The sequence below is a fragment of the Bombus vancouverensis genome, chromosome 1, assembly GCF_051014615.1.
Source record: "Bombus vancouverensis nearcticus chromosome 1, iyBomVanc1_principal, whole genome shotgun sequence".
NCBI lineage: Eukaryota > Metazoa > Arthropoda > Insecta > Hymenoptera > Apidae > Bombus > Bombus vancouverensis.
In genome coordinates this window covers 12,114,542-12,126,950 of record NC_134911.1, presented here as the reverse complement: position 1 = coordinate 12,126,950, position 12,409 = coordinate 12,114,542, and the positions used below count along the sequence as shown (strand labels likewise).

General features: G+C 45.7%; 2 protein-coding genes across 4 annotated transcripts in view; one reads left to right on the top strand and one right to left on the bottom strand.

The window, feature by feature from the left end:
• Positions 1–12,409, bottom strand: part of hiw (MYC binding protein highwire) — a 261,195-nt gene that overhangs the window by 228,401 nt on the left and 20,385 nt on the right. The window lies entirely within an intron of this gene.
• Positions 1–12,409, top strand: part of LOC117153415 (uncharacterized) — a 117,017-nt gene that overhangs the window by 94,351 nt on the left and 10,257 nt on the right. Inside the window, exons 1-2 of one of the 3 annotated variants that reach the window (XM_033327443.2) lie at positions 4,094–4,179; positions 10,965–11,748. The exons of 1 other annotated variant lie outside the window; for it this stretch is intronic. In XM_033327443.2, the coding sequence (XP_033183334.1) occupies positions 11,587–11,748 (162 nt within the window). In that variant the 5' untranslated portion in view covers positions 4,094–4,179; positions 10,965–11,586. Of the gene's footprint in view, positions 1–4,093; positions 4,180–9,711; positions 10,754–10,964; positions 11,749–12,409 lie in introns of those variants that run through there. One more of the 3 variants, XM_033327444.2, reaches the window with a different exon arrangement.

The window sequence follows — 12,409 nt, the reverse complement described above, 5'->3', positions numbered from 1 at the left end:
TATGATTTAACGAGCGAACGTGACGCGGAATTAATCACCCGGCTGAGCTAGCGCCGTGGAAAACACGAGTGCTCGGCGAGCTCGTTTTCAAAGATGCGGGAGAAGCGCGCTCCGACCGTGTCACGGACAGAACGAGGACGTCGTGGTTCGATCGTTCGCTGGAGGAACAGTTACATAACGTGTGTATACCTGTATGCGGCGAAAACTAGGCGAATTACACGTCCGATCAATGACGCTCTGCGGAATATTTACAATCGCAAAGCTGGCCAAGATTTTGACAAACTTCGCTCGTACGATTTTTGATCGCAAAAAGAATTAAGTATCTGAGGAATAACATTGTTTATACAGGGATTTTTCTTTACAATTGGAGAATATGAGTCGTCACGTGAGAATCTCACGTGGGAATTAACTAAAATATCGGGCAAATAAATGGAATTCGCCTAAACGAAATTTCGCTACTTATGTAATTATGTTTGAAGTTCCAATATATCTAACTTTTGCATACATTTCAACGGCGAAATATCGAAAGAAAGATTACCGGATGATTTTATGGCATACTTACAAGAAAATAAAACATTGTTGAAACAAATATAGAATTTTCTACGCAGTTTTCCACGTTAGCCTTTAAATGTTGTTACGTCTGAATGTAATTTACGTACAAAAATAACACATCACCAAACTTTCCAATGCAAATACTTGACGATCTGCTAAAATCGTGCGATACGTGACGTTCCATGGAAATCGAGCGACCGATCAATTCATTGGCTGCGGTACTTTTATCCGGCCAACATCTAATTAATCACCGTAATTAACAATTTCGTGTCGACGGTAGCCGAACCAGCTGGGATTCAGCCCGAGGGAATGATGGAAATAATTACCGATGAAATCAGTCCAATTTCTCACGGCCGTGGCCACGACCGATTGGCGGACAGAAAATCGGAAATACCCGTGGACGCGATTAATTTTCGGCTAACGGGCAACACAACCCTTTCGATATTTTATCCGAGGAAACGGGGATCGGAGATGTATCAGGCAGGAAACTGACGTCACGGACGAACGAGCGGAATGACGTCTTGACGAATCGATCATCGAATGGCGCCGCTTATCAGCGGAAGTCGGCCGTCGCCGAGGTCTCCGCGAGCTTCAAGGTGAAAAATCGAGTCGCGATCATTCGCGTGAGATTTCGACCACGATCTCGCGATCGTGCGACATAATGTTATGCACGACACGCTCTGCAGACTAAAGAGGGAATGTGATATAGAAAAGGGGGGAACGCGATAGAAAGTAGAAAGAAACGAGGCAAGTGCGACGCGAAGATTTGCAGTAATGAGAAAAAGAACGGTCGAATATCAAGTAGAAATAAATATTTACATATATGCATGTGTATAGAAACTTGGAAAAAAGATTACGAGTCAACGTGTAATCTTGCATTGCTTAACATGACTAACCTCATAAAGGATACTACAAGAATATATGTAACTTTTACTGAACTTACAAATATTCTGGTTTCAAGAAATTCAACAAACAATCGTATAAAGTAACAGAGGTATTAATTAGTTTTAAACAAAGAGCTAATAAATTGGTTGCTGAAAATGTTAGAAGCAGGATATTCTAAGCTACTAGGACGCCATAAATCATCGAGCAAATAATATAAATAGCACAAACTTAAGAGACGAGCATTTCTTCAACAAAAATTACAATTGCATCTGGCAGATTCCGTGGGAGTTGGGAAAGGGCCGCGTATCATCCCTGACGTCCGGACAGAATGATAAAAGCCGTAACTTTATAGCTGTTAGAGGGCGAAGGAAGAACGGTCGTAAGACACGATATCGCATCCTTTTCCTTCAAAGCGAGGTACAGCTTATTTTGCCGGCGCGGCGCATCAAACAGACGGGGAGACGATGCTCGCGGCGGATTTCATACCGCGGGAAATACCGTGGAAATTGTTCACGCAGTCGGCGAGATTTTTCAACGAAGTGACGCACGACGTGTACGCGCCGAATTCACCGTAAAATTCTCCGAAAGTTAGAGAGACGGGACTGAGCCCCATTTGAATTAGGATTGAGAAGATTGTTTCGCGACGTCAGTTTGTCCCAAAACGCAGTTTAATTAGAATCGAATTCTCGGATGATTCTCCCCGCGGTAAAAACAGCTCTCCCTCCCTCTATGTTTTAGGGGAGATTAATCATTGTTCTCAAACTCCTCTATGAAAATAAAGACGCGTACATTTCGCTATATGGAACGATAAATCACGTCGAAGAGAGAAACAACGGCGTGCAAGCCAGGGAAAAAATCATCGATCGAATTGAAAAGGTTCAAAAACAGACGGAAAGGCCGCGATAAACGATCGTCTTGGCTGACCGGTATATCGCGATTTTACACGGTGGGGAAACTTTTTTATCTTGGCAAGCCTCCGTAATTAATCAACGGCTAATTAACGAGAGAAAATCCGAAGGAAAATACGAGGGAACCAAACGTACACGCTCTCTTTTCCCCGTATCTAATCTATCGTGGTTGGAACGAATGGGTGCTAATTTTGAAAAAAAAGACCTATACCAATGGTTTCTCTGTCTTTCTGCTCGGTCTTCTTTTAGGTCCAGTTTCACGAGTTTTTCGTATCTCGTTACGTAATACAAGGCCGACTAAATACGAAGGATTTGACGATTTCGCAGCGGTAAACATAACGATCATCATTGTGGAAAAGCGAGTTATTCGAATGCTCGTTGATTCTCTTGCTAAAGAAAATGTTTGAAAAACAGTGTTGCTTTCAAAATAGAAGAGGGTGTAATATTTTTGGAGCGACAGATTTAAATATCCTTCGATTCTATTCGCATTAAGAGGACCGTGAACGATTCTAGACAGCATGTCAATTCGATTAGTTCGGGTTTCTAAATCCGACGTTTATATTTAGATCCTCTCGATGATGATTTTAATTTAACCGCTTCCACTCTTCGTCGTTAAAGAAAGCATCGTGACTTTTTCATTCAGCGAAAGTCACTTTATCTGCTAACATTTAAGCAATTTGTCTATAGAATGATAGCAACGCTCCATGCGAAGCAGTAATCGCTCTAAAAAAAAAAGAACAGCATATTGATGAAATAATCGCTGAAAATAGCACTGGTGACTGGTGGCTACGAATGTTCGGCAATGTTATCAGTCGCGCCTTATCATTCGCGATAAGAAATTCGCCTGTGCGACACGGAGAAGGGATCGAACGGGGAAGAGAAAGAAAGGGAGAGCAGAGCGAATAAACAGCGAAGATTCGATCGATACACCAATAAGATAACGCGTCAACTACGCGAAACGAACCTTTGAATAAAACACCGATCCGTTTCCTCGCCGTTTCTATTCGCACGGGAATTTAACTATTAAACGCTTCAATTCATAAATTCGTTCGACTCGAATAGCGTGGATTTTGCAGCAAACGAATCGTATCGGTGGCAAGCTGACTCGGTTTCGCGTGTACCGTTTTCAACTACGGTCCTCTGCATTCACGCGTACCCGTAGAGGTTGTGCGCGAAACATTGTTGGTATGGCTCGATACGTGACCTACGTTTACGTGCAAATATTTCATGCGAGCACCCGGAGTAAGAGAGAGAGGAGAGAGAGAGAGAGAGAGAGAGAAAGAGAGAGAAAGGAAGTCCAACCGACTGCCGCATGCTGTGCAATATCTTAAAGGTGCAAGGGCGAATCGATTTGATACACGCGAAAATAGAGTCCGGCAGGGCTGGGGGCGAGAAAGAACGAAGAAATGGTACGATAACGGTGCGCCGTACAAATATAAGTTTGTTGCTAGACGAGACTTTATCCTCTCTTCTCTGTTCTTTTTCTCATTCTCCATACTCTCGAAGGACAGATACACCGAAAGGAGACGAAAACGGATAACAACGCACACCTCAAGACGGCAAAAGACCGACTGGAAAGCACGCGAGGGAGGGAAGTCCACTTGTTTCGGTGGGGGTACGATTTTCCGTGCGGCACGAGAGCAAGTGGAGAGGAGAATCATAGAGTGGGAGGTTCAAGCAGGAGGGTGGTGGGGGATCCAAGAGAAGAGGGGATACTCGTGTCGCGCGATAACCGTCGTCGAGGTGCAAACCAGCCGCGAATTCGAAAGGCGGCCAGTTGCTGTTCGCGCGTCGTCTGCGTCGCGTCGCGGGTATATCGTGTCGAGATATCGAGGTAAAGATCATCTTGTCTACGCATCATCTTTATTTTGTACTCTCGCGACGTTCAAGTCGTTCCCCACCTCTCGAACGATTCTACGCGGTTAACGTAGTTTACTACGCAACAACAGTGTGTTTCACCTTCGATCGTTTATCATACTTTAAGAATAAAGAGGAAAAAGAAAAAAAAAGAGCACAAGTCCCTTCCGGATTCGAGAAAGTGTCTAACAACAGGAGAACCTGTGAAAAGTTCACTTGATCGAGGATCACACGACGCAAAAGGTTACAGAGGCGTCGATCGCGCGCGGCTCTTTCTCTCTCGATCCTCCAGACGAACGCTTGACCTTCTATCGGTGACAATTCGTGCGAGCCGCGGGGAACATCCTCGAAAGATCGTTGCATAATTCTGACACAGCGGTAGCATAAACGATGACGTTAGAACGAACGCGTCGCGAAATCCCGATGGATTTTTCCGTAGCTGAAGCAAACAGTGGGTGTGCCTGTCCGCCTAGAGCCACGTAGATGAGAACTCGGTCAATGAGTCGCGTTATCTCGTCCACAACCATCAACGATGTCGCGGAAATAGGACTGACAGTCGATTTCGAGGACAAACCGAAACTTCGGATACTCGATGGATCGGTGTCTGATTATCGAATCGTTCCCGTAACGCATCGTTTCCCACGTGGCACATACGTGCGTGCGGTCGCGCGCGTGTCAGCCGTGTATCGTCTTCGATAGAGCTCCGCTCCGATAGAGGAATTCAATTTAATCGTCGATCAACTCGATCGTTCATCTCCCTTCCATCGCTGCGAACGTTTTCTCCTCCAACTTAGTCCCACTTTTTCACATTCTTCCTAGGAATGAAATCCTCTTGTAAAACTTCTTCGACTACTAATTCGTTGGTTTCTTCGACCAGCGACCAACAATAACTTGACACTGGCAAACCCATAAATGGAACAACGTATGGTAATTGTTCACACCAGACGCGTCGTCCGGCACGCAGCTGTCGATCCACCGAGACGTTCTGCCAACATATTTTTCCTCGCAGCTGCATAGTGTACAACACTGCACGGCGTATATATGTATAGGTTTCGCGTATCGAAGGGCAACTATATCGGTTTCCGATGCGATCGTTTAGTCGCAACTGCACGTTTAACGTCGTTCGAGGCTACGACATCGATACTTCCGTGTTTACCCTATGCTTGCGCCAAATACCGAAAGAAATTTCACCGGTGCCCACTCGGATTTCCCACGATTTTTTTTCCCAAAAACTCGACGTATGCACCGCACTCGACCTCTCGGCTGGAGCGCACTCGCGCGGTAAATTGGCTTTGCCCGATGCACGCGTTTTATCGCGCGTAACGATTTGTGTAACAGCATAATTTCTCGACAGGTTCGTTCGTAGCGGATAAAAATAACGATCGCCAGAGCTCGCTCTTCACCGCTTCGACTCTCTCTCTCTCTCTCCCCCCCCCCCCACCCTTACTTCTTTTTGTAAAATTCATGGATCTAACGGAAAATCTGTTTCCACGAGAGAAATGTTATCCGAATAATCGAAGTAAATGATCAAAATAGGTCAATGTACAAACGATAACAGTCGCGCGCTACTTATCGAAGATTAACGTATCGGGTATACGGCATCGTTTCGAATCACAGATGATATTGGCTTGATACCGGGGAAACGATCGCGAATCAATCGCCACAGAATCTCTTTTCATGCCTCGTAAATCGACTTTCGTCGTCGATTCTTCTGCCGCCAAGCGAACTGTCGATAGAAACAACGGAACAACTTTGTACACATATACCTTGTCCTGATAATAACGGATCGGATCGTTGGTGAAGTTCTTCGAATAAAATAACGTCCGTGGAATTCGATTGAACTGGAAAAACGATTCCCTTCTACGAGAGAATACCAGCAGCTATCCCTTGATCCGCACCACTTCCAAGAGGCCGATTAATCGAAACCCTTCAATATATATATCGGAACGATAGCTATAGCACGAGGGCCGTGATTGCGGGATTATCCGTTGTCTCACTCAACTAACGGGTAGAGTTTGACCTTCGAAATATCCCACCTTAATCCTTTAAGGGCGGACGTAAGGAAGTCTCACCCCCCGAGCGAGTTTCGACGATCGAAAGGGTGCCCTTTCCTCTTCCTCTCGTTCCCCTCCGTTATCGGTGGTTGAGAATTGCCAGCGATTTACCGGTTCGTAGAAGTCACGGCGACGATAACCGTGAAACGGAAGATAAGAAATGGAAATAAAAAACGAAAACGATTGTGGTTGAAAGTGGTTGAAGAAAGAAAAGGGGGTGTGGGAGAAACGCTGTTGAAAATCTTTCGCGTCTAGAATCTCGAATAAGATGCACCTTGCGGCACACCTCGAGCGTATTTTCCGTGCAGACTCGGCGAGCAGACGGGTAGACGGTCGCGTGGGCCGCGTGTTCCCGCAAGCGTGTAACACGAAGGAACGCGACAAACCGTTCGAGTACGGGGTCGAGCGGAGGAAGAGTCACGTAACAGGAAGCGATTTACTCGTGCGTCTCGTGGTTGTCGCGTGTCGTGGAAATCGAGTGTGAGTAGAGCAACGTTACGAAAGAGGCGAGTCCTAGGATACTACAGCACAGAATCTAAGCAAATAGCCTAGAACGGGAATATATGAATATCCATTAAGGAGAAGTAAATCAGCCGCAGCGAAATGTTTAACCAGTCGACCACAAAAATCGTTCCGTGGACGAGGTCGAATAATTTCCTCGAGAGAACATCCTTCGCTGGCAAACAAAATCTATACACATACGCGCAGCTTCTCTATCGCTCCTTCCGCGAGCTAATTTTCTATCTACGTCAGCCCAGCCTTACCACTACCATCGATTCATCCATCGACTCTCTTTCTCTCCTCTCTCTTTGCTCGTTTCGTTTCACTCGTTTCGTTTTTCTCGTTACGTATGCACGTTCGATCCTGGCTAGTCTCTCTTGCTACTGTCGGTGTTTTCCAGCTGTGTCTCTGGCTGGTATACGCGTTCGTTCTTCCGAGTCTCGTCGCGGTTCGTTTGTTCGTTAGTTGTGTTGTAGCCGTGTCGCCCAGAAAGCGATGTCAGTGTGCGCCGGTGGCCAATTAATCGCTCACGCTCGATCGCACTCGCGCTCCGCGTTGTGTTGATCGGTGTCGGAGAAAAATGCGAATTCCGAGCGGAAATACGATGTACAAAGAAGCGTATCGATTCGAAGGGAAAACCGGTTGGCGCGCGCGCTCGTTACCAACTTGCGGGCGGTTCGCTTCGATCGTTTCGCGATCGTTCAACATTTTTGCCGCGTGGTACCTTTAAACGAGCGAGGGAACAGCCGATCTGGTACACAAGAAGATCCAGTTGCTCGATGTTGCACCACGTCGCCTTTAATTCTTCGCCAACGACTCTTTGAATTTTCAGCTCGAGATGCGCGAGAGAGTGCAGTAATTAGAGGGGAAAGAAATGAAAGCGTTTGTTCTCTGATGGCGTGCTCAAAGGTTCGAGAAAGACTGAATCGAACAGCAGAGGGAAATTGAATGTTCGCTAAAGAATCCAGCGTCGTACTGTCGCGGCAGTCTATCTGACAACTTTCAGTCGCGCCCCCTCGACGCGTAAACATAATTACGTTTATTACCATTCGCAGTGACAGACGGGATTAACGGAGACCTCGTCCGAGATGACGCGTAATGACGCGTTAAAATCTTTTAATTCGCCGAAGCGACGAACAAGAAAATCGACCCGTGTGCTCGTTAGATTAATCAACAAGTCGACTCGAGTTTTTGATATCGCCGTAAAGCTCGGCCTGTAGAAAACAGACAGAGACAGAGACAGAGAGAGGGCTAGAAAGAACCGGAAGAAATTAAGAGCACAGCCAGTCGAGAGGAGTCAAGCTCGCGGAAAAATTCTTCTCCGACCTTTTCGAATCGGACCCGTCTTTCATTCGCGCCACCCTTTTCACGGCCATTGATGCGCTGTTTCTCTTCATCCAACCCCTCTACATCGCCTTGTATTCTCGCTCGACGAATGGAAAGTTAATTCATTAAAATCGCCTGCTACCTTCCTACAAACGAACTTTCTTTGCCGTTTTCGCGCCGAATTAGCGCAAGCTTTGCCTTTTCTCTCTGAAGAATCTTTCTGTTCGTACAACCGGCTTGACTATACTAAGCCTGTGATCTCTCATCCCGAGAGTAGTTTTGATTCCGAGCAGAATTACCAGACAAGTGAGTGTTGAGGAATACGAGTCGATGGTTCAACTTATTTTCGAAGAAGAAAAAAAGATTACTCTGCCAGGATTTAACGGTGTTTCCGAGTAAGGAACGCTGGTTCTTCGTTCGTTAAACACTGGAATATTTAAAAGCGACCGCGTCGTCGGACACGAGACTGTGACACGTGCGTTCGCGCGACACTGGCCGACCGGGTCTCGAGAATGCCGCGAAATTGCGGCTTAATGAACAGTCGTTTCACCGAGGAGCCGAAGCAAGGGAACGGTTATTTGCCGCTACCTCGATAATCCGTGCATCTTTTCTTATTTCGCGCCACTCTTGAAAATACGTTCATTCACCGGAAGATCGTTCAGATACGCCCACGCTCGTATTGTTTCGATGGAATTTTTACTCGGTAGCGAAGGATCGTAGCGAGTATTCGAGAAACACAAAGAACAGTGATCGTTTCTATGGAACTAGCTAAATGAAAAGGAAGTCAGACAAATATCGTTAACCTTTTCATAGTATAACATAAGAGAGTTGAACAAGCTGTCAAATATAGCATTATAAATTTCACGTTTCAAGCGTTATTACACGTAAGGCGATTATTGAAATTTATTGCCCGTGATAAGTGGAATGTATTAAAATGTAATTCATTTTCTGACACGATCTGACACGAATTTTTTGTTACTCTATTACATTGTCAAAGGATTAATTTCGTAATATCGATGATACGCAGACTTGTATATCTATAGGTAAAAAATTTTATTCCATTCACTCACCTATAACTTATTATATTCTATCAGGATATCACTGTACCGTAACCGAACAATCGTCACACGCTAATTATCAGTTTCTCGATTCCAAACTAACGTAAAAATCTATAACGAATTGTAATCCTTTCTCTGTCACAACCAAACAGAATTTAGCTTACAGAGAGTTGAAAAAGTTTCACCGCGATAACGAGTAGACGTATTTGAACGACCTCCTCGAAACTAGATCAAAAATTCCGCGCAATATACATACATACGTTTGTAAACAAGCTGATATTAGTAGATAGGAGACTCGGTGTCACGACAGTTTGATCCACGCAATTACGCAACGCTCGAACGATAGCAATTACAAGCAAACGTCTCGACGCGCTTTTACACGATCCGGCAACGCGTATACGACAGTGGAATACGGTAAAACCATATCCATTCCACGTTATAACGACAGCGAAAATATTCGAATAAATTCTTTTCTGAAGCAACACGACTAACTCTGTGTAAAAGTAATTATCACGCAATACTTACAATAAAGTCCTCTTTATCGTGCAAAAGTTATTACATAACTCTAATTTTCGAGTCAATTCGACATGCATATCGCGACTTAAATTTGCAGCAAAGCACAATGATCAAACGCAGCGAATCGATTACAAATACCGTCCTTGTTTAAACAAGATACCCTTCCACCTCCAAAATTTATTGTCACATACACACATATGTATACATATATGGAATCTTTTTAAGGAATTTTGCGATCGCGTTATACGAAAGCGCGCTAGCAATTTCCTGATCGCGTTATACGAGATTCTACTGTATTTGCCCTGGAATCGAAGTGGAATGGAGGGGCTGTTGTATGTCGTATTCTATGTTAGAGAACGTAGCAACGGTGAATTTAGTCTGCATCAGGCTGCGCTCGAGCAATCGAGAAGTACAGCGTAACTGTGTAATCGCGTTCGCGTTCCCCGAAGGGCAAAATGTTTAACTTGAAACGGCATGTGTATCGAGCGTGTGCCAGCTCGGTGCACGCGTGTCACGTGCTTTTCGAGCACCGAATCCCGTCAGGAGAGAAGTTGCGCGCCACTTGCTCGCTCCAAGCATATGTAAAAGAATAATGGCCTCGCGTATGCGTTTTCAAACGTAAATCAGTTCGGCTGGACTTGCCAGCAACTGTTTCGTATGGCTCAAATCTATGTTCTTGAAACGTTGCTAGATTCTCCGAAGTCTGTTCCTTCTTCCTCCTTTTCTATCTCTTTCTTCATTTGCTTTTTTTCGAGACGAAAACAGACGACGTTGAAAGAACGATCGACCAGCAACGATTGACACGAGGAAGAAGGATCTCGCGTGGGTCGAGATTCTTTAAGTTTTTAAACACGACGACACGCGCAGTCAGGCGACGCGTCAAAGTCCCCGATAGCGACGGAATGTAGGGAGACGTTTATAATTAGTCATGCGAGAGTACACAGAGAGAAAGGAAAGCTAAAGAGAGATTATAGCGTAGTCGTGAGTAACGAGATCACGAGGATTTTTCATCGCGACGCACGCCTCTGTGATTCACTGTCGTAACGATAGCACGTGTTATTCTCTTTTCGTTCGGTGAATAAAAATCGGCCAGAAGGTAAACAAAATACGTAATAGAGGGAATTCTCGTTCACGTAGACGCAGTACCGTGAACGAGATAACGATCTTGTGGGTTAGAGTGGCTCGATTTATCAAATCGGATCACGTCGACGAGAAAGTAGAGAAAAATTCGTAGAATCTTCTCGAGAGAGAGCAGGCGAGGGACGTTAGAACCACCCAAGAATTTCACCATTTTTCTATCGTTCCAGCTGGAATTTCGGACAACGTCGAATGGGAGTATAAAAATCCGTGGAAACTGGTCGTGATGCTGAACGATGTTGCACGGTATCGTGGGTGTAATTGGATGTTTCCGGTCGAACGAAGGAAAATAACGACGGAGATGACGTCGTAGTCGAACTGGAACCGTCTCGCGACAGCTCGAATGACGACCTTTCGGAGTGAAGCATCTACGAAAGTTGTCCAGAAGGAGAGATTATGATCCTGACTGCAATATGACCGACAGAATTACATAGTGGCGCGTGGCGTGTCAGACCCGACACGGGACTAGTGCGTTCTCCGCCCTTTTCGCCGACTATCATCGTGTGATTTGTGTTTCGACGTCGACGCTATATATCGTTGAAGGGGGGGCTTTCTGGAGAGTGGTGTGATTGGATTCGTGGAAAATCCAAGACGCAAACATGTCGAGACGGCATCCAAGTCGACTCGACGTAGAATCAGCTAGTACGGACTGAGTGTAAACGCGTGAAAAAAAGAGGCTACTGGTTAAAATAAAGGGAGCAAAGACGGTATAAAAGAAGACGAGAAGAGAGGAGAAGAGGATAAGAGAAAAGAAAGAAGAGGGTGGATCGAGAACGTGAGCCGAGGCGCAAAATGGGAGCAACGAAATTCGTGTTGGGAAGCGCTATCCTCGGACTCTTTTGGTGTGGCTTGTTCAAGGGTGCCCTAACCAATTCGATGAACAGGTGCGACTATCCTCCATGCTTCTGCGATCCTCACGGCAGGCTGACCTGCGACTGTAAAGAGGAAGGAGAGGTATGTTCCCCGTAGACGTAGCCTAAGAAACTCTGCTTATCTCTCTAACGTTACAACGCGACTCGATCTTATCGTACGAGAAATATACACCTAACACGGTCGAGATCGTGGAAGGGAATAAAAGGAGAGAGACGTCCTGGGAGAGGAATTCGTAGGGACTAGCGAAGTTTACGCGGGTCGTTCTAAATCTCGGCGAGCGCCGTTCACAACCCTCCGAGAAGAAAGAAACTTCTCTCTCCCTGTTCGGTCTGGCGCGAAATAGCTCATCGCGTTTAACTTGGCCCCTTTCGTTTCGTCGATTTCATTTCGTGCCTCTGGCCCAGGAGAGCCGTCCTCTCCGGGCCAATCGTCGTCTCGAATCTTTTCTTACTGCATCCCTCCGTCCTCCATCTTCGATCTCTCTCTCTCTCTCTCTCTCTCTCTTGCTTCCCTATTTTACTCCCCTTCTTTCCCACGAATTCGACGATATACCGCAGCCAGCCGTTTTTATCTCACGAAAAATCGCAGACAATGCAACATCAGGGTCCGGCAACATCTTCTTTCCTCGCCGTGCTATATTATTCCGCGATGGCTTAAACTATCGAACGAGGAAAAGATAAAGACCTAAATCGAGTCTGCACGCAACAGAGAGCGGCCGTGTGTATAACGCTCTCGATTTTTC